At 44.6% G+C, this 27,738-nt stretch overlaps 1 protein-coding gene across 2 annotated transcripts in view; it reads right to left on the bottom strand.

Annotated features, from left to right (window-relative positions):
• The window catches only part of Actr3b (actin related protein 3B), a 98,162-nt gene that overhangs the window by 20,183 nt on the left and 50,241 nt on the right, over positions 1–27,738 (bottom strand). For both annotated transcript variants that reach the window (XM_041640660.1, XM_041640661.1), the window contains 7 exons: positions 24,296–24,420; positions 22,566–22,676; positions 12,663–12,758; positions 10,208–10,315; positions 5,534–5,677; positions 3,503–3,676; positions 2,289–2,381 (listed from right to left, as the gene is read on the bottom strand). In XM_041640660.1, the coding sequence (XP_041496594.1) occupies positions 2,289–2,381; positions 3,503–3,676; positions 5,534–5,677; positions 10,208–10,315; positions 12,663–12,758; positions 22,566–22,676; positions 24,296–24,420 (851 nt within the window). The remainder of the gene's footprint in view (positions 1–2,288; positions 2,382–3,502; positions 3,677–5,533; positions 5,678–10,207; positions 10,316–12,662; positions 12,759–22,565; positions 22,677–24,295; positions 24,421–27,738) is intronic.

The raw sequence follows: 27,738 nt of genomic DNA, 5'->3' as shown, positions 1-27,738 counted from the left end.
GCCCAACTTCATTGGGACTTGAATTCTATATCAATCCCAAGGCTACAATAACAACTAGCAACCCCTACCCTGTCTGCCTGCCAGCCACCTACCCTCCTCCCCACTACTGCTGGGATAACTAGCTCTGATGTCAACACAAGCTAAAGTTATTTGAGAAGAGAGAACCTCAATTGAGAAAATCTCACATTGTGCCAGATTGGCCTGGGGTACAGATGCAAGCTGGGTTTGGTGGCTCACACCTGTCATCCAGGGGTTGAGAACTGAGACAGAACGATCCCCATGAATCTGGAGCCTAACTAGGCTACACAGTGAGTTCCCGGTCAGCCTGACCTATAGTATGAGACCCTGTCAAAAAACAAAAAAGCAGATGGAATTTTTTTTAAATCATTTATTTATTTATTTATTTATTTATTATACATACAATATTCTGTCTGTGTATATGTCTGCAGGCCAGAAGAGGGCACCAGACCTCATTACAGATGGTTGTGAGCCACCATGTGGTTGCTGGAAATTGAACTCAGGACCTTTGGAAGAGCAGGCAGTGCTCTTAACCACTGAGCCATCTCTCCAGCCCAAGCAGATGGAATTTTAAGTGGACTCTCCATAGAGCAGTAGGGGGATGGAGGTAGATTCAGGTCAGAGCAACGCCATTGCCACCGCAACATCCCCTGCAGAAGACATCCCTATTCCTAGCCCAACACTCACTTCCTCCTCTTCCTCATAAGCCACTTCACTCCCAAATTCTAACAGCACACCTGACCCAGGCCCTCATCTGCTGGGCCAACCCTACCTTCTAGGAACTGCCTGCACATGACCTAGTATGCCCGCAGAGGCCACGTGCATCCTTGTCTTGCTAGTTCATGAAGCTTTCTTGAGTTCAGGGTTAGCACATTCTGCAGTGTTACTTAATAACTGAGTAATTCCAAAATGGAAGGGCATCCCAGCTACGCTACCAGACTCAAAGGAGTTCATGCAGGTGAGTGCTGCCTCATTCAAACTACCTTCAGTTTGAATCAGTGAGATTAAGAAACTGAGAGGACCTAAGTGCAAGGCCCCTGAGCCCATCCTGCCCTTCACCTTTCCATTCCGGTCACCATGCTTTAAGGGCTGGTCTGCATGACCTCCATCACCATGCTTTAAGGGCTGATCTGCATGACCTCCATCACCATGCTTTAAGGGCTGGTCTGCAAGGCCACCGCAGCCCAAGAGCTGCATTAGTGCAGTTCTCACTCAGCAGAGCTGATTCGCTTTTCCTGCAACCATGCACTGTATGTTCCCAGCCTTCACCAAGGCCACACAGCCACATGAGCGACACTGAAGGGCAACACGGTAACACACGCCATCTAACGCAAACCCAGTCTATTAAGTTTATCTTTCTGGTACTTCTTATTAACTGTTTAATATAGATCACTCAGAACTGTAAAGTATGCACATATGAGCCGAATGCCAGTAGCTGCTTTTCTACCAGAGACTTTCTCGTGGGAACGCAGCTGATTTACCTCATTCCCTCAAAAGGAATGTACTATCTACTGTGGAATGGAGCAACTGAGCATTGCAACTGAGAACCTTTCGATTTAAAATGCAGATGTCCAAGTGTTCAGCGTGTAATATGGAATCATGAAGCTGAGTGTCAAAGGCTTGATGCATACATGCAAATGTTAGCTGAAGATGAGGGATTTCTGCTTTTGCTCACTGACAATCAGCAATATTTCCTTTTATGCAATAATTATTAGATTCCTCTTATTTCAAGTTTTACAATTCTGGACAACAAAAGAATTTTTTAAAAAATTCACATGCTTATTTGATCTGATTGTCCCACTTGAAGCTCTCCTTGTCATGCTACCTCAGCACTGACCGACCCTAAATGCCCATGGACGAATAAGAGCAGTTCCCAGGTAGCAGGAAGGGGGCGCACCTTCCTCTTACAATCAGTATGTATAGCTCAGACTGTCTAACTTCAGATCCAGTTTGCCAGAGAAGAAGAAAAGATAGCTCAAGCCAGGCTTGGAGACACGGGTCTGAAAGCCTAGTGCTAGGGAAGTGGAGACAGAAGAGTCACAGGTTCTAAACCTAGGCCAGCCTGGGTTCAAGAAGAAGGGGAAGAAGGAGAGTGAGGAAGGAGGAAGAGAGTTTTAAAAATCCCTCAGTTGGTAGCGTCATATTCCCAAACATTCCAGTCCTCTCCTCTCTGTCACAGAGGAGCAGTCCCAGGAGCAGGAGGAACAGGGATGATGGCACGCATCATCGGTAGCTAAAACCTTTAATGCAGGAGCAAACAAGGCCCTTACCTTGTAGAGCGGCCGACGCACATCTATGGGACAGTTCTGTATGACCTCATCAACAACATCCGAGATGGACTCCATGAAATCCGGGTTGGCGAACTAAATTTTATAGAGACAGAAAAGAAACGTTATACGTTTTCCTCAAATAACTCGAGCTTTCTTCAAACGACATTTTAAGACTTTGTTTTTATGTTTAACTATGTGTGTAGGTGAGTGTGTCTGAGTGTGGGTTTGTGCACATGAGCACCGTGTGCACTGGTGCTGGAACCAGGCTGGGATCCTCTGCAAGAGCAGTCCCTGCCGTTACACTGGGGCATGCTTCCAGGCCCCTCAGCTACATTTCTTTAAAGGTAACCAACAAACACACAGTTCCCTAGAACGGAAAGTCCACTGCATGAAAATCAAAGGAATGCGCACAGCCGACCACATGTGTGTGGAGCCATGTGAACATGACACGTGTGCATTTAGCCAAGGGAAAGTACCCATCAGTCACCGGGACGGGCAGCCCTGCTAAGGAGAACACAGCACCTCACGCCAGTCAGAGAGAGGGGAGGGCACGCACACCAGCTACGTGGCATGCAATGAGAATTACACTTGTGAGTATTGACACAAGAGAAAAGTTAGCCAGGCTTTGAGAGGAAAACGTGCTATAGTGATGGTGGTGGTGTTAGAACTGAACAGCCCTTGCAACAGTCACGGTGAGCAAACAAATAAGCATCTTTGGGTCCAATGGCATGAGTTAAATGTACGAAAGTCGGAAACTGTCAACTCCAAATATACTTGAAAACCCAGTTCGTACTCCAAGGTCTCGGAGGAAGAAGGTGACATCCAGTCATTCACCAGCTGGGCATGCACTGCTTTAGAAGGACAGTCACAGAGCTGGACAGACTCTGTCCTAACCTCACTTCCATGCAGGGGCCAGTGTACACCAGTCTCCAGGATTAGTGCCATACATTACCACCAACCCCTTAAGGTCAGTTTCAAATCCATTTTCTTCTATTGCTATTCTAAGTTTCCCTCATCTCAAGGAGGATAACCCAACCTTAAGTGTTTTAAGTCGATGGCAAGGCAAACCAGGCAGCCACTCGGCATGGGGAGAGACCATGCGAAACAGCCAACTTGCTCTCTGGGCCCCTGTACTGAGAGCTGCTCCTGGTGCACACTAGGGGGCAGCATTGCTCCACATCACTGTACTCTGCAGCCTCAGAGACAGCTCTTACCTCAGGGTGAAAGAATATTTCCGGTCCCAGGAACCTTTCATAACCAACATCTATAATGAACTTTTTCTGGTTGATCGCATTGATCCCCGTGTACTGTTTGATCCACTTCCGGGAATCCATGTCATACTTAGCAAATTCTTTGACAATATCAGGGCAAATGTAACAGTACTTCTCCTGTGTATACACAAAAAGATATCGCCACGCATTAATAACCGCCAGTGTCTCTGCTCTCTGACAAATACACAGGAACCCACACATTACAGACAGCTGACTCCACCTCTGCTACACTGTAACCCGTGTGGCTGGACTGTCAAGCTCGTGTCCTGCTGTCTTTCAGCTCAGACATGACCGCACTTGAGCAGGTAAGTCTGCTTTCTCTGCAACTTGGTTATTCATCACTACCAAGTCCACCTAATTTTGTTGCCATATTGTCTGCAATAACACCTCTCTGTAGACATCAGCACCTTGTCTCCATCCAGGCTTTACATGCTCCCTCGGGCTCCCTCGGGCTCCCTCTCCGGTGCCTTCTCACCACTGCCCAAGTCTGCAGCAGCAAACTAAGCTTCGCCTACGGTAGAGTACAGTAGCCAACCACATCCTAATGTGTGTGCGTGCATGCATGCGCGTGGGTGTGATACAGAGGGAGTGCCCTCTAGCTTCCCGCTAGACGTCTGCTTGCAGGGATCCCCTGGCCCGCAACGTGCCGGTCACGTGTCCTAAGTCACTTAATCAACACTGGAGATACAGTCAATGAAATACTTAGATCCCGGTCAGAAATAACCTAGCACTGACTTCAGTAAACAATGCAGGATGGCAGATACTACAGAACAAAAGCAGGATCAGGCAGGAGCACTGGGGTTGCTAAGAGATTGCCGCCACTGAAGAAAGGAAAACAGCTAAAGGAAATTTGGGAATACTTTAGCCTACAAGGAAGTCTTGGGACACTTGGCAAACCTCTCCGCAATGAAGAAGGGACCAGCTCCACCTTTTGCTTTAGCACAGAGAGTTTCCCCAGTCCTGGAAGGTCCAGGCCCAGGAGGCAGGGGTTAATGGTGCCCTTTTTGTAGGATCCTGCCTGATATCTGCCCCCTCCTGAAAGGATGGTTTTCAATGAGTATCAGCCAAATGTGGAAATCTTGTCTCGTGCATCCTTGCATTCAACCAGCCTCGGGAGAGGCTCAGCTGAGAGGAAAACAGCGGGGGGGGGGGGGGGGGGCTAACCCTCACTCCCACACACATGCACACAACTATCCTGAACCTCAAAACCAGAGAAAGGAGATACTTAAGGTCACACGTCATACCCCACCTCAGACTCTTCTCCAGATCCAAACAGAACCCTTCCTCCTTCACTCTATAGAATAATCAGCCTTGGACTCTTAAGAATCTCCTTCATTCTGATTTTTTTCATGTTTTGAGTTTGATAGCTGAGAAGAAAATTCCTTTAAAAGGCTCTGTAACTGCTATACCCAGAGCAATACAAAGACAGCCAGGTCAAGTAGACACTCTAAATAATGAGCAGAGAGCCACTTTGTTTCTTTTGTTCCTAAAGATTCCCATCACTGGTCTAGTGCTGAACAGAGGTCTGGAGCCATGCAGGGGATTGTGTTCAAGGATGCTAAGACTCAGACTGGCCTGGTTCTGAGGTGCGTTCTCAGGGTACGAAGGCAGGCAGGCACCACAGGATTCCTGACAGCTACGCTGCTGCTGTGACTTGCCCCTGATTCCAAAAGGAAGCTTGGAGGGAGATGTGGAAGCAGCGTGTAGCTAATTGAAGGTTTTGTTTAATTAGGCTCCAATTAAACGATGCCCTACTGCACACGTGGTGGCTCTCCACCAGTTATCGTTGCTCTCTGTGTAGAAGAGCGCACTGAGCCTCAAGGCTCCTGCACACTGAACTCACTGGCAAGACAGTCAAGGCCACACTCTCAGGGGACAGGAAGGGAGCAGGAGGGGGGTGATGGGCATCGAGGGACCGTCCAAGCACCATTTCTCTCTCACCCCCAAACCAGCCAGGGTCCCTTCTGTTTTTACCTTAATGGCTTTTGCGGTCTCCAGTGACTGCTCAGGAGGGATTCCCACCTCCCTCTCCCTTAGCAGCTGTTGAATGAAATACGTAATATCTCTACCTGCAATTGGGATGTGTTTGATGCAGCTTCCAATTACATAACCTTCTGCCTGGAGAGAAAGAGGAAGCAGAACAGCCATATCAGTAAAACACAGTCCAGAACCAACTGGACCCAGGAAGTTCCCAGCCACACCTTCCCAGCCTCCCTTCTGGTTACTGAACTAGCGTGTAAGGGCTCCCATTCATGAGGCTCAGCGCCTAAGGTCCTTTTAAATGACTGCATCTGCAGCTCTATTAATATTTAAAATTCTAAATGATTCTAATAACCTGAATCTCCATAAGCAACCAAAATGTTGTTTTCATTCGGAACAAAAGAAACTGCGCAGGTTTAGTTCATTTCTAAAAGACAATGCTGTCTGAGAGAAGTCATCTTTTCTTCTAACTAGACAGGAAAGACTTTGTCTCCATGCTACTGAACCAACTATAAACCTCCTAATTCAAAGTCAGTGACAAAGCCTGGTACAGAGGCCTGTGATCCCAAAACAACCTGGATCCAAACTTTTTTTCTAAGATTATTTATTACATATACAGTATTCTGCCTGCATGTGTATCTGCACCCCAGAAGAGGGCACCAGATTTCATTATAAGATGGCTGTGAGCCACCATGTCATTGCTGGAATCGAACTCGGGACCTCTGGAAGAAGAGTCGGTGCTCTTAACTGCTGAGCCATCTCTCTAGCCCCCCGGATCCAGACTTCTAACCTTCATGCCTAGTGTGAAGAAAATACTCTGAGGACATTTATAGTGTATATGTGCCTTACGGCAGATACTACAAATTCAACATAGGGTTCCACTCAAAGAAGCTGACCAACCAGGGCCTCTGCAGACCCTGTGTGTTTGTGGCTCAGGATCTGCATTCTTTCTCCCTGCCGCCTTCCTTAGCTACTGAAGGCATGTCTGCGAGGGGCCCACGGGGAGTCCACAGTGACTCTGCTACCAACTCGCAAGGCTAATGCCCACAGCACTACAGTCCCCTCACTGACCTTTTGTGGGCACAGGCTTGCCACAGAAGCCGCAAGCCTGGCTACCCATTCAGCTTGACTGCAAAGATACAGACTGGGACACTGGTGGTTGGGTTTCACACTCTAGCACTTCATGGTTTCTGGGCCACAAGGCCCAAGGGAAAGAGAGGGCATGGAGGTGAGCCACTGCTCCACGCTGCAGGTGCGCTCTCGGCACACACACAGATGGAGCCACCGATAAGCTGCAAGGATCGCCTTCCCAAGGCTTCCTGGGCTTTTGGCTCATAGTCCTAACTTCTAAACAAAAGATTAGGCCTTTCTGCAAGGTATAGCTATTTGTAAAATATTAAAGATGGAGATAAGAGGTACGGACAGGTGATTAAAATATTACCTTCCTACAGGCTGACTCTTCACAGTCACACGCGGACTCACAGACACCATGTCCTAGAATGAGCACTAGTGAGCATGCAGCATGCCACACACCTGCAGCAGGGCAGGAGTCAGCACTAGTGAGCGTGCAGCATGCCACACACCTGCAGCAGGAGTCAGCACTGGGTCACTGTAGGGCCACACACCTGCTGTGGGACAATGGTCTTTTATCCTGTCACCTGTATTATCTTTTAAAAAAAATGCTGATTGGCCAGTAGCCAGGCAGGAAGTAGAGGCAGGGCAATGAGAATGCTGGGAAGAGGTAAGTGCAGTCTGCAGTCATGACCCAGCCACAGAGGAAGCAAGAAGGGACTGCCTCGCTGAAAAAGGTACCAAGCCACATGGCTAACACACACAAGAATTACAGGCTAATATAAGTTATAAGAGTTAATAAGAAGCCTGAGCTACTAGACAATCAGTTTATAACTGATGTAGACCTCTGTGTAGTTCTTTGGGACTGAATGACTGCAGGACCGGGTGGGACAGACACTTCAATCAACACACAGCATGGCTTTAGATAATTATTTTTCATAGACTATTTGATCGTAATAGAAAAAAGTATCATTAAATTTATATGCAAAATATAACTTTAGCATTATTTATATGGTATAAATTCTACCCCAATCTAAACTGTGTACATGTATATACATACATCTGTGTCTTAACCAAAGCTTGACCGACAGTGCAGCTGATAACGTGGCTGTCTGAATGGGTTTTCTTATTTTTCATGGTTTTACCCAATTTTTCAGTAACAATTTTTGTAAACGGGGGAAGAAACTAAACTATGACACAGTGAAAGGTTACCTGGGTTCTAGGTGTAACGTTTCCGGCCACACTGGTGCTGAGCGACCCTGGACAAGTGAACAAGTGACTAAAGAACAGGCATCTGCCTCGCACTCCACAGTGTGAGGGTGATGGGGAACAAATGCATGCAGGTCTGGGGCCACACCCCTGCAGCTGCCCTGCTGCCGGCATCAGAGGGACAGCCCGGAGCCAGAGTGCCAGGCTGCTCTGAAGGACCCCGTCTGGCTCACACACCCCTCCCATGGAGAGGACACGTTGGCAGGGGTGCGAGGGTGACAGACACTCGGAGGGTCCTTCCCGGCCATTAAGCTTTCGCAACATTCGCCTTTCAGCAGACATGAAAGCAGCAGAAGGTCACTCCTTCCGTTGCTGAACCAAAACTGGGACTATCACCTCTCAGTTAAAGAAAATGTACTTGTTTTGCCCGGTTTGGGCTTAGTTTTGCGTTTGTTTGCTTATTTTTAGTTTGTTGTGTGTGCGCGCACACACTCACGTACATGTGGGTGCCTATGGAGGCAGATGTCGAAATCCATGGCTTTGGTTGAGACAGGGTCTTGCATATCCCAGGCTAAACTTAAGCTCAGTATACAGCCAAGAATGACCTTCTGAACCGCCTGTGTTCACCTCCCAAATGCTGGAACTATAGGCATGTGCTTGGAATATTCCTTTACACTGTGTGAGGATACGTCACTGTGATTGGTTTAAAAGCTAAGTGGCCAATAGTTAGGCAGGATTCTCGAGCATAGAGAATGCTGGGAACAAGAAGGATGGAGAAGACAGAAAGATGCGGAACAAGTCAGACACACAAAATGGGACAGAAGTAAAAGCCACATGCAGAATGCAGATTAATTTTAAAAAATGGGTTAAGTTGATAAGAGCTAGTTAGGAACAAGCAAGCCTGAGCTATACAGGCTGAGCTTTAATAATTAATAATAAATCTCCATGTCATTTTCTGTGAGCTGGGGTCCCATAAAGAAAAATCCGCCTACAGGTATGTGCCACCTCACTCAGCTTTGAATTTTTTAATATCCTAATTTGTATATTCAGAACAGATGTAGGGGCTAGAGAAATGGCTCAGTGGTTAAGATCATGCATTGCTCTTCAGTGGGCTGAAGTTCTGTTCCCAGCACTGACATCCAACAGCTTACAACCACCCATAACTGCAGTTCCGGGAGTTCTGATGCCTCTGGGGTACCTGCATTCACATGCACAAACCCATAAAGAGACAAATCCATATAATTACAATTTTTTTTCAAAACTTAAGGACTGTAAAATGGTTTAGCAGATAAAGGTGCTTGACCTGAGCTGATGCCTGAAACCCACATGGTAAAATGAATGAACAGACTCCCCCAGTCGCCCTATGACTACTACATATGATCATGGCATGCACTCCCATGCAAACATGTACATACATATATTATTTTTCAAAAGCAAAAATCTCCGAATTTAAAAGGAACTTCATATATTTATGTGTGTGTTTATAACTGTAGTTAACATTGTATCCATGGTTACTGAGGAACCTAAGGGGGGTGATCAGCAATGACTGACTTTCCACTGTCACTAGTTGATTTTCAGAAGAACAATTTTTAAATAATTTCTTGGACCAAAAGAAAGACACAAAAGTCTCCTGAAACTGGAGTTAGGAATCACTGCCTTAACTGTCTTAAAACCCAAATGTATTGTACGGCCTTCTGCAAGTCAAAACGAGAGCTCTCTTTCTTAGCTCTTAAATACATTCAGAGGTAAGAGCAAGTTCTCCAAAGCCCCTACTGATCAAGCCTTTCATTGGGCATGCCCTGACCCTCAGCTCTGGCCTCCAGAATCAGCTCGAATGATGGGTCAGGACACCAATGTGGCACCTGTGGGAATACAGCAGAAGCCTTGGGGCGGGGGAGAATGACGACAGAATCTGCTCCATGATTTTGAAACTGCCAACGGCACAAACATGGCCATCTTTTGAACTCTTTAACGCCTTCCAAGGCTTTCTAAATTTCTATTGCCAAGACCAGGTACATACTTTTTGAATCCCAGCACTTGAGAGGAAAGCAAATGAATCTCTGTGAGTTCAAAGCCAGCCTGATCTACACAGGGAGTTCCAGGCCAGCTAGGGAGACCCTGTCTATGAATTAAAAAAGGAAAGAAGAAGAGAAGGAGGGAGGGAAGGAAGGAAGGAAGGAAGGAAGGAAGGAAGGAAGGAAAAATGAAGGAAAGAAGGGAGGAAGGAAAGGGAAGGAGGGAGGAAGGAAGGGAGGACCCCATTGCCATTTCTAAGTACATCACATAAAAAGTCAGAGGGGGTGAGTTTTGTCTTGCCCTTTTCAATTCTCCTCTTACCTCAGGACAGGTGTTCAGCCTCAGAGAGTAAAATAGGAACCCTGTGCTTACCACTGGGATAACGTGGGTGACACCGTCTCCACTGTCTATGACTGTTCCCGTCAGTGTGCGCTCACCAACTTGCCGGGATGTCCATGAGGCTGCCAGAGCCAGCACTGCCTGGAGAGAGACATTGAACATTCTCTGAAGAGAGACGGCCCCTCACCCAGAAGGTCGGCAGCCATTGCTGACGAGTCTCAGGTTCTGCAGTGAACGTTTCATACTTAGCGAGTCTGAGACACTTCCCTTTCCCTGTTCCACATCTCCCAAACTACAATGCCCACCTAGTCAACTGGCATGCCAGTTTTCATTTCAAATGAAGAAGCTGGGTTTTTGACAAAAAACAAAGTTTTACAAACAAGAAACAGTGAAATGGAATTCCACTGCTAAATCCCAAGATTTCACTTCTAATTTACTGATGATCCAAAGGCAGCCACAAACACAGCCTGGGTTGGTTTGCTTGTTCGTTCACAGAATTTATCTGCGGTTTGAGGTGGGGGGTCTCCTGTAACCTAGGCTGGCTTCAAACTTGTCATGTAGCCAAGGATGGCCTTGAACTCATGATCTTCCTGCCTCCAACTCCAGAATATGAGGGTGTGCTCCACCATACAGCTTCTTCCACACTTGATTTCTTGTCAATCAAGCCCAGGGCTTTGTGCTGGGCAAGCGCTCTCCCTAACTCGGTCCACATGGAACTCTTCTCTCACAGGTGACGAGACCTCCATGCAGAAACTTTGATCGGGTAGGTACAAGACAGGGGTTCTTAGCCAGGGGCAACTCTGCTCTTGACAGAAGTCTGGCCACTTCTGCCATGGCTCACTACCAACAATTACTATCGGAGAGGAGGCTGGTTGCTGCTCCACACTCTGCAAGGCACAGGACACGCTACAGCAAGGAGCTAGCCAGCCCAAAGCCAGGCCAAGATGGAGCACAGGAATTTAAACTTTACTTTTTTTTTTTTTAAGATCTATTTATTTAGTATGTACACAGTGTTTTGCCTGCATGTATGCCAGCAGGCCAGAAGAGGGCGCCAGATCCTATTACAGCTGGTTGTGAGCCACCATGTGGTTGCTGAATGTTGAACTCAGGACATCTGGAAGAGCAGCCAGTGCTCTCAACTACCGAGCCATCTCTCCAACCCAGGAAATTAAACTTTTGAAAAGCATATTCTGGGTGAAGTTGACATACAGACCATCTTAAGAACCATTAGGCCTTGTGGGACTTGGTGGCAAACACCGTTCATCACAGCATTCAAGAGGTTAGGACAGGAGGATCACCCTGAGTTTGAGCCCAGAGTAGCTATAGAGTAAGGACTTGTATAAATAATAATAGTAATAATAATAATAATAGTAATCCAGTGTTTCTGAGTACCTCCCTGTTCTATACACTATGTATAATATATGTCTTGGGAGAGAACAGAATTAGTAGATTTCCTCTGTGGGAAAGGGTGGGGCCTTTACTGTGTGAACAGACACTATGATTCACTATGGGGAGACTACAGCACCTACAAAATGCATCTCTCTGTGGAACTCTTCTTTCTTAGAAGGAAGTACTATTATGCAGGAAATTTTGGAGAAAGACTCATCTCAGTTACTCCTCAAAACTCCAACCAGCTCCCCTGTATATAACTGACAAAGCAACAACAAAATTGTAAGCCAAGAACAAGAATCTTCAAGATGAGTTCTGGAAGCTCCCAGGAGCTCCGGACCTCTTGGAGCAAGAGTTCATGGAACTAACGGAGCCTAATCAAGGGCTCTCCCAAGGCATTTCCTCTGTTTTAGCTTTCGTTTGCTCTGCCGTTGAGACAAGGTCTCACTCTGTAACCCAGACTTGCCTCAGAAGACATGCTATAGCCCAGGCTGACCCAGATCCTCCTGCTCACCCTCCCAAGTGGTAGGATCATTGCTTGCGCTTAGTTTGTTTGCCAGTGGGTGGTATGCTGTCTGTGCTGTCTTTTCATTTTGTTTGTTTGTTGTTTCTTAAACTCACAGTGACCCAAAGTAAATGTAAAATGCTTAAAAAAAATAAAATCAAAAACAAAAAAGCACATCTACACCTCTAACTTGACACCCTACATGAGACTCTACATGGGGAACTGTAGAGCCAGGCCAACTTTATATTAGTGGTAGTTATATAAAAATAAATTACAGAGTTGGCAGTAGTGGCGCACGCCTTTAATCCCAGCACTTGGGAGGCAGAGGCAGGCGGATCTCTGTGAGTCCAAGGCCAGCCTGGTCTACAAAGCAAGTTCTAGGACAGCCATTGTGGTTACATAGAGAAATCCTCTTTCAAAATAAATAAATAAATAAATAAATAAATACATTACAGGCAAGATTCTTTATGGTGCTTTGATTCAAACCTGAATAGCTTGGTGATGGGGTAAGAGAGAAGAGAAATGTCTAGCCCAGACTGAGCACAGAAGGCCTTGAGATTACTGTGAGAATCAGAAAGACAATACTATTTTTACCTGTACTGCAATGTAGAGTCCTGGTACATTAAATGACTCAAACATGATTTCTGCAAGGTACTCTCTGTTTTCTGGTGTGTTCAGTGGAGGTTCTGTCTGTAAGAAAACGTTAGATTCAGTGTTCTCTCGAATTTCATATAAATACATCAGAATTATAAAAGGCTAACCTAACAGCCTGTTGGATAGGGAATTAGAGAACTCCCTAGTTGCAAAGACAGGGTTCACTAAAGGTGACTAGTTAAAGGTATCTGACTGTGGGTCTCAAAAGCTTTGACAAGGCAGAGTGAAGACTCTATGGGGCTTCTGGTATCAGGACTCACCCAAAGTTCAAAGTTCAACAAGACACAGAAAAAGAGGAGCTCATTCATTACCTACGTTACATCGAGCATCCAGCCAAGGGTGAAGACTCACGATGCTATTCCCAGTACCCAGACCATAGACAGATGAGCTCTCCAAAGAACAGGCAGAGGGAAAGCTGCTGCTTGAAGCAACAGAAGTTTCCTCAACCCGCCACACTTCAGGATGGCTGCCATGTCCCCAGGGCAACGATCTCCTGGGCCTACCAAGCCCACACTCACACATGCAATGAAGGCAAATGTTAACGGCTAATATTACATAAAAATGCTAAAAGAAAGAGAAAAGTAATCAAAACACAAATGGAGACAAAACCAAAAACATACAGAGGAAGCATCCTAAGATGCCCCAACCTGAAACTCTGAGCACCAACCTGACATCACAGTAATGTGAAATTACCCTCTGGCTATGTGTACAGATCTTTATGAAGCATAATGCATTTAGCACTTAGACCTCAGTCCTAACCCCATGATATCTCAATATGTATGTTCAAGCTTTCCAAACTCCAGAAATCTGAAAGCTTCTGGCTGCATGCATTTTGAGCAAGGGATACCAAGTGTACACCTAGAATGATATGAAAACAAAGTAGAAGAAAATGTTGAGAGACTGTCAACAAGCCAAATCCTTTTTAAAACAGTGTTATCAGATAGGATAAAAAAAATCGTCAGACAGCAACCACATTAAAGCAAGGTTCTGTACTTTTCCGAAATAATAAAAATCTACATCTTATATTAACATAAACTACAAAATTAATGAAAATGTTCTGGGCCTTTTGGCAAAAAGTCCACATTGCCTTTTACTATGGACTGAATTGTGATTCCCCCAAAATTCACGCATTAAAATCCTAACCCACAAGTCTCCCCTCCCTCTTTCTCTCCCTTCCTTTTTCCTCTCTCCCTCTCTCTGCCTCTCTCCCTTCCTGATGTGGACTATTCCTTTATACTGTGAGAATATATGTCACAGTGGTTGGTTTAATAAAAAACTAAACAACCAATAGCTAGGCAAGATTTCAGGGCAGAGAGAACACTGGGAAGTAGAAGGCTACCAGGAGTAGCCAGCCGGATCTGGAATGAGTCGGACACACAAAATGGGGTGCAGTTAAAAGCCACATGGTAGGATATAAATTAAAATACATGGGTTATTAAGAACTAGTTATAAAAAAGCCTAAGCTATCAGCTGAGCTTTTATAATTAACAATAAGGTCTCCATATCATTATTGGGGAGTTGGCAGTCCCAACAAAAAGTCAGACTACACCTCCCTTCTCATTATACGCATTAGCACAGAGAAGAGGCCATCAAAAGCCAGGAAGAGGGCCCTGGCCAGGAACCATCCTGGCTGTACCTCCCTAATCTTGAACATGCAGCCTCCAGGACTGTGAAAAAATAAACCTCTCCTGTTTAAGCCTCTTTGTCTGTGGCATTCTGTCAAGACAGCAGAGCATGCCACTAACACTTCAAGCAGGGAATAAAGCCTCTGGCTTCAAAATGGCTACTTAAACCCTGTGGCACACAGGGCCATACTTAAGCATCTCCATGGTAGGAAGGATAACCCAATAATTTGGTATCTGGCCAAAATGTCAATCCAGAATTTTGCAAAACCAAAGTATCTTTAACTGTGTATAAACTCAGGAAATCAATTAACGCTGCAAAGGCCTTTGTGTACTGCTCAGGGTGAGGTGAGGTGTTACCCTGTACACAATCACAACACTGCTCCTGCTCGAGATCCCAAAATTCAAGCCAATTATCTCTAAACAAAGAATGCTCAGATGAAGTCTCCTCCCTGAGGACTAGCTTCATAGTATCAGAAGGTGCTATGCAAACTGCCAAAGGAGGTTAGCAATTAATAGCCCTACCCAACTGTGCCGCCTATGAACCACAGCAATGACCAGCCCTGCAAGACAAGTCCTAAAGAGCGCCACTCAGACTTCTTGGTAACCAACAGCCCTCTAATTGGACCTACGGCCTTCCCAACAGCCTAGTACTGAAAACCTAGCCAAGTACCTGGGGCTATTGAGGTCATGGATCTTAGAGGAGAACTTGCTAACACCACTTTACTAGAACAGCTAACTCCCAACGGCATTCTAAACCCTTATCCTTACTCCCATAGGTGAGTGTCGCTCTTGTCCCCCATCAGAAGCTTGTTTTCACAGGAGACCGAGACCATCACAGAAGACCACAGCTAGTCAAAATCCAGCCACAGCAAATACACCGACCACACAACTCCTGCACCCTTTAAGGCTCAGGGAGCATCAAAGAAGAAGGGAAAGAAAGATTGTAAGAGCCAGGGGACCAGAAAATCTGCTTTGAGATTCCTAGAAATGACCCGGAAGCTTCCCCCTTGATACTGAAAAAAGATGGCTGCCTAAACAAGACCCAAACAATATCAACACACATGCTGATGTGCAAGAGGGAACTCTCATGAGGCTCTACCCCAGACACGCTACTAACCACTGCTGAGAGAGGAAGAATTAGATTTTCCCAGGAATGAGCCCCCTTACTGGCTATACAATACCAAGTGGTCAGCCCTGAAATCATGCACATACAAGCAACACTAAGTGGACTTGGCAAGTTACATTTATGCATTTATGCATGTAATAATATTAATAGCAATAGTAGAAGAAGTAATGAATTTGAGAGAGTAATGGGGTACATTGGAGGAGCTGGAACAAAAGAACACTGTTGTTCTAACCTCTGAACAGTGGCTGCACCTTAATCTACTGCTATCTCGGTCAGCAATGGCAACTCTGCAGTTACCAGTCTGGCTGGCTGCTCAGGCCTCAGCCTGGCAAGAACTCTGCTCCCACACGCAACGGCCCTATTACTGCCACCACATGTAGCTCTGATTAAATTTCTAGCGCTCTAATTATTAATAAGACTCAAGATTCAAAGGCTGGGGTGAAAACCTAAGAGCTCAGAGAGGTTGAGCAGCAACTAGTTAATCCTCTCTCCTTGCTGGTGTCCATAGAAGACCCATGGACTTCCACCTCAACAAACCCCAGAGAAGGCTGCACCACTCCAAAGCCTACCCTACACTACTTCCTGTGACTATCTCGCAGATGTCCTCTGAGGCTCCAGGATGACTTTCTGTCAACTAGCTGCTAACTCAACCTCCTGACCCAAGGTTAATTTTATTTAATTAATGCAAATGCAAACTTGGAATTCATGGTGTGATCGAATAGCCCCAAACAGAACACAGGAGGGGTTGAAGGGAGGAAAAGAAAGGAGGGGAAAATAATATATTTTAATTTAAAAAATGTTAAATTAAGAAAAAAAGAATGGCTGGGCAATGGTAGTGCACGCCTTTAATCCCAGCCCTTGGGAGGCAAAGGCAGGTGGACCTCTGTGAGTCTGAGGTCAGCCTGGTCTATAAAATCAGTTCCAGGACAAGCTCCAAAGCTACACAGGGAAACTCTGTCTCAAAAGAGAGAGAGAGAGAGAATGCTCTAAGAATAACATGATACATGGAGCTGTGCAGGGTGGCACACACCTTTTATCCCAACACTCAGGAGGCAGAGGCAGGCGGATCTCTGTGAGTTCGAGGCCAGCCTGGTCTATATAGGGAGTCCCAGGCCAGCCAGTGCTATATAATGATACAGCAACAACAAACAAACAAAAACTGTATCTCTTTATCCACAAGATTACACTGTTTCTTAGCGATCACAAGCAGAAGTCAAAACAGACAAGAGCCAGCTGCTGGCTAGCAGCCATACAACTGTGATGGCCATGGCTATGGGAACTGGTTGTTTGAAGAGAAATGTCTCCCATGGGCTCCTGAACTTGAACACAGATCTCGTAGGTGAAGCTTCTGGAGAGTTTCAGAGATGCAGCCTTGCTGGCTGAAGGAAGTATGTCATTGGGAGTGGGCCTTGAGATCTCACAGCCCCAACCACTTCCTGTTTACTCTCTCTGCTTCCTGTCTGTAGTAAAGATGTGACCTCTCAGCTTCCTGCCCCTGTCACCATGCCTGGTGTTTGCTGCATGTCTCCCAGTCATGACAGACTCTTCTCTCTCTGGAACCGTAAGCAAAAATTGAACTTTCTTCCTTAATTTGCCTTTGGTCACAGTGTTTTATCACAGCAATAGAAAGGTAACTAATGTAGAAACTGCAAATAAAAAGGAGCAAGGGCCACCAAGATGGCTCAGTGTGTAAAGGTGCTTGCCACCAAGCCTGATGACTTGAGTTCAAGCCCCAGGGACCACATGAAAGAAAGAAAACTGACTCCTTCAAGTTGTCTTCTGGCCTCCACATGAGCATACATACAGTGCACACACAAACACAAAAATAAAGACATAAACAAGAAAATGAAGTGTAATACTATACATAAAGTATAAAAACATGGGTGAAAAGGAAGAAACTAATAAATGTTAACCATCTCTATGTTAATGGGATGCGACTAAGAAAGGCATAGACATTATTTCCAGACATTCTGATTTCTCCCTTCATCTCTCCCATTACAGGAAGGAAGCCTACACCCCGGTGAGACTCTGAACCAGCACCTACATACCCCCTCACATAGCAATGCAACCCCCTTAGCCACAGACCAAGCACTAAGCAGAAGTAAACCCATCGCAGAGCTGGAGTGGACAGAGCATGGCCATGGCACTCCTGGCCACCGGGTCCCTGATACAGGACACTCAAGATGGACAGAAGACAGCAGAAGGCACAAGAGCAGCTGAGCTCTATTCGAGCTGCTGTCTTCAGACCCGTAAACTGCCTCACCCTGGCAGGCAGTATGAGCTGTGCTTTATTAGCCCTGTGTGGTCATGACTGATTAGTCATTGGATGATACTGGAAATGGCAACAGGTCCAGACAAAAAGTATAACCTAGACTTTGTCGTGGACAAGGATGACTAAGTAGCTAAGCTCTGGCCAGTGAGATACAAAAGCCAATACCAAACAGTAGAGCCTCTTTGCCTTTACCCCTCCTTCTTCATTTAGAATAAGGGAATGGCTGAAGCTACAGTAACCAACCTTGGAATAGTCAGCATCCTCATTAGAGAAGCCAAACAGCAAATACTCTAGGGAAGAGAAATCCCTCATGACACCAGACCAACACCTGCCATAAGCTGATTTATAAAGAAAACCGAAACCCCTGCCTTGTTTGAACTACTATTTTTAGGCTCCTATCACTGACTACCAATCACAACTCACCATCTTTGAAGAATTAGATTCTCTACTTCATTGTCAGGGAATATTTGCTATGTACTCCCGTTCTCTGAGTCTGGAATCAAAATATTATTTTTGTTTGTTTGTTTGGTTTGGTTTGGTTTTTCAAAACAGGGTTTCTCTGTGTAGCCCTGGCTGTCCTGAAACTCACTCTGTAGACCAGGCTGGCCTCAAACTCAGAGTGATCCACCTGCCTCTGCCTCCCGAGTGCTGGGATAAAAGGTGTGCTTCACCATAACTTGGCCCAAAGTCAGTATTCTTAAGGCTATGTCCTCATAACCCATTTCCTCCTTGGTCTTCCACTTCTTCTGTGTCCACCACTAAAGGCATGGGAAGTATTTCTTTGGAAGGCACACTTGAATAAAACATTCCCAAACAATTACACAAGATCAAAGTCTTTTTATTGTCTTAATATTAAAGCATATTATTAGACTATCACATAAAAGGAAACTACACAGCATTACAATTCATAGCAATAGTAAAATTACCACCTGGTATTTATTCAAAATGAATAATTAATTAGTATTATGAAAAATAAACCTATATTTCTCCATGAGATAAAAAATTAAATGCATATGCCTAAAATTAGTTCCACCTTTAACCCCTCTATGATTGTAGTGGAGAAATGCTTTACTATTATTGGTGTATGTGTGCACATGAGCACAGATACACAAGGGTCACGTACACCAGTGAACGTCAGAGGAGAACTCCGCAGCGCCAGCTTTCTCCTTTTGTTGAGGGTTCTGGCCATCAAGCTTGCACAGAATGCACTATGATCTACTGAGCCATCCTGAAACCATTTTTAAAACATAAACACTCAAAGAAAAGAGAGCAGGAGAGGAGATGACAACATAGAAGCTTAGAGACAGGTGGAGCAGCACCGGCTGAGCAAACCCATGTAGCCCATCTCTGTCCTGGCTAGTGGTCACTGAATTAGGAAATGTAACTGAAGGTTTCTCTTCTACCTGCCAATTCCTAAATAAACACTCAGAGGCTTTTTATTAATTAAGCAAGTTTGGCTGATGGCTCAGGCTTATTATTAACTAGCTCTTACAACTTAAATTAACCCATTTTTATTATTCTATATTTTACTACGAGGTTTGTGGCTTGTTACCTCACATCTTGCTTCTCAGCTGACTACTGGTGTCTCATTTACTCCACGTTCTTTCTCCCTATATCTTTGCTTGAATTTCTTGCCTGGCTTTATTCTTTCTGGCAATTGGCCAAATCAGCTTCTTTATTAACCAATGATAACAAAACATTCACAGCATTAGGGAAGAGCATGTCTGAATCATCATTAGTATGTTAGCAAATTTTATGTCAACTCAACACAAGCTAAGGTTATCTGTGAAAGGAGGGAAACTCAATTGAAAAAATGTCTTCTTAAGATCCAGCTATATTTTCTTAATTAGTGACTGATGGGGGAGGTCCCAGACCATTGTGGTCCCGAGTTCTATAAGAAAACAGGCTGGACAAGCCATAATGAGCAAGCCAATAAGAAACAGCTCCTGCCTCTAAGTTCCTGCCCTGTTTCAATTCCCATCCTGACTTCCTTCAATGAGGAACAGTGATACAAAAGTGTAAGCCAAATAAACCCTTTCCTCCCCAACTTGTTTTTTGCATGTTTTCATTACAGTAATAGAAACCCTAACCAAGACTATCAACAATCCAGGGAATTCCAGAGCATGATGTAAATGTATGTAGCTGTCATAGTGAAATCCATTTCGTTTGCTAACCAAAAACCTAATTTAAGAAAGGAAAAGGAAAGGAAAGGAAAATAAATTGGGTGTGGTGGCACACACCTATAATCCCAGAACTGGTAACATGGAAATAGGTGGATGCCCAGAACTTGAGCTTGTCAGTCAAGCCTGGGCTACTTGGTAAGTTTCAGAAAAGTAAGAGAACGTGTGTGTGTCACTCTCTCTCACACAAATACACACACACAAACACACGAGTCAATGTCTAGCCTCTCCACTCTCAAAATCACCCAGCCCAGTCACCCAGCTCCACCTCTTACTAGCACACCGTGGCCCCCCACCATGGCCCCCCACCGTGGCCCCCCACCATGGCCCCCCACCGTGGCCCCCCACCGTGGCCCCCACCGTGGCCCCCCACCGTGGCCCCACACCGTGGCCCCACACCGCCCTTCTTCACTCCCATCTCACAGGCCCTCTAGTTAAACTACTCTAGTCAGTTCTTCAAAGGTGCCATGATGTCCTGAAAATGGATTTCTTTAGGTTCGCAGAAAACACCACCTATTTCTTCCTGACAAGGATTATATTTTACCAGTTTATAGATATGCCAGCTAACCCAGGGAAGGACGTGTGTGTGTGTGTGTGTGTGTGTGTGTGTGTGTGTGTGTGTAAGAGAAAGAAAGACAGAGAGAGAGGGACAGAAAGTAAAAGAAATAGGAGGAAGAAGAGAAAACAGAAACAGAAAGAAACTCTGTGTGGCTTTCCATTTTCTTCTCTTTTTCTTCATCAGGAAAACTGTCCTGTGACACGCATCTGCACTTACTCCACAGGCCTTAGGTTAGATGCCCTTTAATTAGAGGCTGAGGAGAGGTCCTGGTTCACGAAGATGAAGCAGGCAGGAAGCAGCTGGGCATGGTGCCTGGCCCTAAAACCCTATCCAACAGGTAGTTACTGATAAGCTAGAACAAGAAAAGTGTCAACCCAAGCAGGTGGAATCTGAGATATGTTTTGGTCACACAGACAAAGTAACTCACATGCTGTCAGTTACCTGGTTGTTTATTTAATACAACCACTGTGAGTGTTCAGGAAAGACAGAGGCCTATAAAACACAGGAGTCACACTTGACATTCCGAGTTTGGAGATATGCCCTAGGGCGAGGTCAGAGCACCTTTAAAGATTTGCCTTGATTAATATAATTAAAATCCTAATGTAATTCTAATTAATAATTATTATATATTATTAATATATTTTATTATAGTAAAATAATTAATACACATTAAACAATATAGACTCCATAACTACTAGCCTTGTAGTTACCACTTTGTTTTTCTTTTAATAATGTTTTTATTTTTATTTTATTTGTATTGGTGTTTTGCCTGCATTTATGTCTGTGCTACGGTGTCAGATCTAAGAGTTCCAGACAGTTGCTAGTTGCCATATGGATGCTGGGAATTGGACCTAGGTCCTCTGGAAGAGCAGCCAGTGCTCTTAACAACTGAGCCATCTCTCCAGTCCCACTACTTTCTAATATAATATTATATTACATATTATTATAACATAATAATTAATATACAGTAAATATATAGACTTTGTAACTACTAACCTTGTAGTTACTTCTTTTAGTTTTCCAAGACAGGGTTCCTCTGTGTAACAGCTCTGGCTGTCCTGGAACTAGCTCTGTAGTCCAGGCTAACCTTGAACTCACAGAGAGCTGTCTGCCTCTGCCTCCCAAGTGCTGGGATTAAAGCCATAAGCTACCACCAGACAATTCTAAAGAGCACATGTAGTAAACATTAGAAAGAATTATAACTGGATATTGAACCATTTGATAATGTACTTGCATAGAAAAAAACCAAAAGTAATTCATGTAAGTTTTAATATGCAGCTTATCTTGTATAGAGTTGCTATTTATGAAGCAAATCATTTTATGCATGAGGCTGTTTTTAACGTAGAAATAATATTCTATGGAAGGAAAATTATGTTGAATAGAATAATGAAATCCCATAGATCTCAAGTGGTATTTCTTCTCATTTCTCTGTGTTTTGTTTGACACAATACTTAAGTACAGACCCAGCTCAGCTCCCTTTTACAATAAGATCTAAACACTGGAAAAGTAACGTCTTGGCTGAGTTTTCTCTGCAATAAAATAGGCACAGGATCCCCTTACTTCCCACACAAGCCATGCCTCCCTCTCCAGACCCTGTGCTGGAAGTCCATCATAGTACTTACCCTCCTCCCAGTCTAAGAAACCCACAGACAGCTCAGGCACATGGGGCAAAACCACTGGAAGGTTCCCAAGAATGGCTTCTAGATGGCAGCACAGAAAGTTGGACAGCCATCCTGGAGCACCCAAGAGCCAACAGAAAAGAGGTCAAACTAAAAGATGGGTCCATCTCCAAGCAGCTGAACTGAGCAGCCCAGGGCAGCCAGACTCTGGCCTTCCTGCTCTGCAGAGTGATAAGTCATTTAGGTTCCAGATAATTTTAGTGTGTGTGTGTGTGTGTGTGTGTGTGTGTGTGTGTGTGTGTCTTTCTGGTATTTCCCCTAAAGCAGCCTGATTCATGTGAAAGCCTTTAGAAGGACTTTGTGTTTAAAAATCTAAGTAAGTCTTTAGAAGGACTTTCGTGTTTAACAATCTAGGTAATTTGGAATTCACGGGAGTATACTCCTCTTGGCTCCAATACTCACCATTAAAAAATAATGGTCCTCGGGTTCAGCACGAAGATACTTAAAGACCACTTGTTCCATGAACCTTTCCATAAGATCCCAGTCTTCAATGATGCCATGTCGTATAGGCCACTGGAGCAAAAGGAAGCAAAATGTATCCAGATAGTAAGAAATGGAAAGGAGCAACGGCTTCACAGCACAAGTGCAGAGGAGGCTGTGCAGCGCAACAGAATTAAGGCCTCCTGGCGGGAGGCTCATGGCGAATCACATTTCAACAACACACTTTAACAAGAGACCAAGTTAGGTACTGTAATTTACTGCTTCACCTGTAAGTACACAGAACTACCTGGATGGCAGCAGGCAGAGCTCATTCCCCATGCAACTCCCTCTGGTCCTTTTGTTTTTACAGAAGAAAGGCGTGCTCTGCTGGTGAACAAGTGGAGAAACGGGAACTATTACACAGGGCTGGTGGGACTGAAAACTGTGGCAACTACTGTAGAAGTTAGTGTGAAGGTTCCTAAAAAGAACTAAAAACAGGGCTGGAGAGATGACTCAGAGGTTAAGAACATTGCTGCTCTTCCAGAGGTCCTGAGTTCAATTCCCAGCAGTCACATGATGGTTCACAACCATCTGTAATGAGATCTGGCACCCTCTTCTGGTGTGCAGGCATATATGCACATAGAACACTGTATACATAATAAATAAATCTTTAAAAAAATCAGAACTACTGTAAAGCTCATGGAGACCACGCATGGGCATATACCTGAAGGACTGTAAGTCAATAAACTACAGAGCTATATGCACATCCATAATGATCACTGTGTATTCACAGTAGCTAAGAAATAGAACCAGGCTAGATGTCTATCAACAGATAAATGTAGTACATATATGCAATGAAATTTTATTTAGTCATAAAAATAAAATCATGACAACTGCAAGAAAATGGATGCCAATGGAAATTATTAAGGTAAATGAAATAAGCCAGATGCAGAAAGACAAATATTGTATGTTTTCTCTATATAGAACCTAGATTTAAATTACTCTCTGTCTCTCTGTCTCTGTCTCTGTCTCTCTCTCTCTCCTCTCTTTCTGTGAGTGTGTATGTCTGTGTTGGGGGTGTGATGCATGAAAGTCAAAGGGTACCATGAATGTGGAGGAAGTGATCTTATGGGAGGAGGGAGAAAAAGAGAATAATGGAATATGTGTGTCATCAGAGCAGGAAAGAGGAAAATCTGGAGGAAGGGAGAGAACCAGCAAGAGTGGGCAGGAAGATACGAGAAGTCATGAGATCATTAGAGGAAGTGGGGTGAATAAGAACAGAGTAAAAAGACATGTATGTATGAACATGTCATAATGCAATCCATCGCTTGGTATGCTGAGCTTAAAAAGTAATTTAAATTATTTTTAAAAGATGCACCTGCTTTAATAGTAGTGCATCTTAATTGTTCAAGTCTGCAAGTTCCCAAATCTGACAGGTACATTAGTCAACCTGCAGCTCCCCAGAAAGGCAGCTCTTCCCCGAGGGCACTGCTAACGGCTGGGCTGTGCGACTCAGGCCTTTGTTAACTCACATGGTTCTCCACTGAGAAACAAACCCTCTGTTCAGCTCACCACCTCCACCCAAGCATAGGAACAAAGCCACAGTCCACAGCTCTCAGTACGGTTTCCGGACAAGCTCTCATTTCCCTAGCACACTACGCTCTGTTCCCAGCTCTGCACTCACACAAGCAGACCTGCTGGCACTGCTTTACCTTGGTAGCGTAGGTAGGTTTGTCCACGGCTTCATCCCCTATGAAAAAGTCAAGGTCATCAACTCCTCTCAACACCCTCCTTTGGGCTTGATCAACTACCTTTGCAGATTCTCTGATGGCGATACCTGAAGGGGGGAAAGAAAAAAGTTTTATCTTTCACAAAGACGCCACCACTATCCACGTGCTATCTGAATTATCAAGAACAGATAACATAATCTGTGTGGTTGTACAGTAAATGGTGAATGCTAAGGCTTTGCCTGTGGTTGAGGTGCTCACGGGAGACAATGAACACATGAAATAACAGAGAAACAAACAATTCTTTTCCAATATCATCTCAGCGTAATGCAAGGGAACTGTTTTTAATGTCGGCACAGAAGCGATGTTATTAATCGGCCTCATCTGGAGAAACCTCGTAAGAAAGCAGGTGATGTTAGGGGCCTTACACATGCCATATATTGGCTGTAAAATACAGCTTGGAGGGAACAGAATTCTATACAACATAAAAGAGGAAGGGAAACGGAAAAGTACTGCTTATATGCTCTTAAGTCATTTTAATAAAATGACATCAAATAGTTTTGTAAATATATTGTCTAATTATAGAGGGGGAGCAGTGGTTTTCAATTAAAATGAAAAACTACAAGTCTGTGGGCTGGCATCTGTTGCAAAAAGAGAAATACAATATTAAAATAACCATATCACAGAAGATCCTAACAGTACATAGCTGCAACTATACTTAGTAATAAATAACCATATAAACCTCGCTCCAGAATTTAACATCTAATAAAACTGCGAAATGCTTCACAAAGATTCGATTTGCATTGACACTCCTAACCCGCGTTCACAATTGGAGCTCCCTTCAACTCCTCCTTCTCCCCATCAGGTCTCTGTGGAACACCATCCCCTCCCTGTGAACTCTCCCTGCCGACCTGGTAACGGGAGGCCTGTTCTCAACAGCCAACGGCCCGCCATACTTCCATTAATGCATTCTCACAACGGATGCTAACCAGTCCACCAACAAGTCTGTGGAAACCACGAGTCAGAAAATGTGAGTCTTCTGCTGCTTCTCTGGGGACGGGCACATGCAGATCCCCGAGCAGTCTGCTGTGTCACTGAGTCTGCATAGGTACCTACAGGGAAGGTATGAATGACTACCACCAGCGAGCAGCAGAGAAATGTGGGCTGTGTTAACATTCTACTCTACTGAAACGCCAATTGTGAATTTGGAAAATGTTCAAACTATGTCAAATTCTTCGAACATGAGCCTAATTCTGTAACTCTGCCAGCGGAGCATCCAGAGGGGTTTAATGGATGTTTGGTGAAGCCACAGTCACCAGCATAAATAAACGGCAGTGCCAACTGAATGAAGTTCCTCAGAATTCCCCCATGAAAATCCTGTGTACCTCCCAGGGGGCGGGGCGATCATTGTGATATGACCTAACCGTCCCAGCGGTGTGGTGGCTTCACAAAATGAAGTCCCCTTTCAACATAAAGCCCAGCACTTGCCAGCTAGCTGCCCTGCAGGAAGTGCTCTTCCATGAAAGGAAGGGACATGTCCCACCACCTCTAATGCAGGGCGCAGTACACACACTGAGTGGGGACACAGCAACACCCAGTGACAATACTAACCACACTGAAAATGTGCCTGAACTCTCAAGGAGTGTCAGTGAGTAAAGGTTCAAACTGAAGCATGTTCTGTAGAACTAATCACAACAGCAACAAAGTGCAGGAAAGGGTCCTAAGTCATCTGAAGCCAAAGCTGGCCAAACTACCAAAGAGAGCTAGCTATTCAGTAGCCTTTCAGCAACTCACAGGCCACCCATGGGTGGGCCTGAGATTGTCAACCAAAGCAGGGCACAGATGACCCTGGGCAGCAGGGCCACAGTGGCTATTGTTTCTAAATACTAAACATATTGGCTTTCCAATTATGGGGGTGGGAAGAAAGATAACAGAACAAAATTCAAATTTTTGCCCAGGGTCATCTGTGTCCTGCTTTGGCACTGACAGTCCTTGAGAGTGACTTAAACGCCCAATTATTGGATAGACCCAGTGTCACAGTGTTTCTGATTTCTCCCCAGAGCGATTCCTTCCTGCTGCCCCGTAAGAGGCCATACTCCCCTCCTCCCCTCCCACACACACACAGACACACATACAAAAAAAAAAAAAAAAAAAAAAAAAAACCTAACACTTTAAAAGGAAATAAAGGAGGACAACGAAAATTTAAATGACAATAAAGTAAATCTTATCCCTCCCAGAAAACAAACTCTAAATAGTATGAGCCTAGGTCATAACAGAACTAAGGCACTTTTTCTGGGGCGGGGGGGGGGGGGGGGGGGGGGGGGGGGGGAGCAGGGGATAGAGAAGTAGAAGAGAGGGAAGAAGTAGGAGGAGGAAATGGTGCTTCTTTAACAATTAGATGGCAGGGAATGGAATCCAAATAAAGCGATAAAGATGCACAGAACCTGGGCTAGCGGAGAAGCTCAGTGGTAGAGTTCACCTAAACAATGGCTGAGGTCACCCAGATACCCCAACGCAAGCAAGCTACAGAGCCTGGACATCTTCCCCACCCTGCAGTAACACAGACACCCTTTCCAATTACATACCCAAAAAGGTGAAGAGGAAAATTTGCTCTTTTACCCCAAAATGGCAGAAACAGGGGTCATTTCTCCCTAAAATAAGATCAAGAATCTCACAGCATAATAAACCAAATTCCAATTTTCACCCTAGCAAGAACCAGAAATATCAACTTAAATAAGACAACTCCTAGTTAAGATGGAGATAGCACAGATAAGAAATTATCAAACAAAGGCCCTAGAACAAGATTCACAACATTCTTCAGATACAGCTTCAAACATACAATGGTGCACTCACACTGTATTCGAGTCAGTTCCCTGGAATAGAATAGTATTTGGTCCAGGCTGGTACCAAGCTCTCTATCCTTCTGCCTCGGCCTCCTGAATGCTAGGATTCCAGGCCTGGGTCATCCTGCCCAGCTCCCAGATCATCTCTTTTTTCTAGTTTATTGTTGTTTCTCATTTTAGCTTTTGTTTAAGACATTTAAGACAGCCAGTCTCATGTCTGGGCTTTGAACTCACTACATAACTAAAAATAACCTTAAACTCAACAACTTCCCATTTATAGAGAACACTTTTCACCCTTCTGAGCCAGTCCATTTGTCTAATGATGATATACATGGTCTAAACTGCAACATATCTGTAATTGTGTATGTACTAGAAATACACATCATACTTACATTTTTCTGAGCCAAACTGCACCATTATTCTTCTCTCTCTCTCTCCTTCCTCTCTCTCTCCTTTCCCTCTCTCTCTTCCCTTCCCTTGTCTCTCTTGCCTTACGTGGTATCAGGCATAGCTCTAAGAACATTGTTAAAACTTGAAATAGCATGGTCACAAAAACCTAGATAGAACCATTAATGAAACACTATA

The sequence above is a fragment of the Microtus oregoni genome, unplaced genomic scaffold (assembly GCF_018167655.1).
Source record: "Microtus oregoni isolate MIOR12 unplaced genomic scaffold, Mior012 000064F_ref0000363, whole genome shotgun sequence".
Taxonomy (NCBI): Eukaryota; Metazoa; Chordata; class Mammalia; order Rodentia; family Cricetidae; genus Microtus; species Microtus oregoni.
Note: the sequence above shows the minus strand (reverse complement) of the source record. Positions and strands in the feature narration are given on the sequence as shown.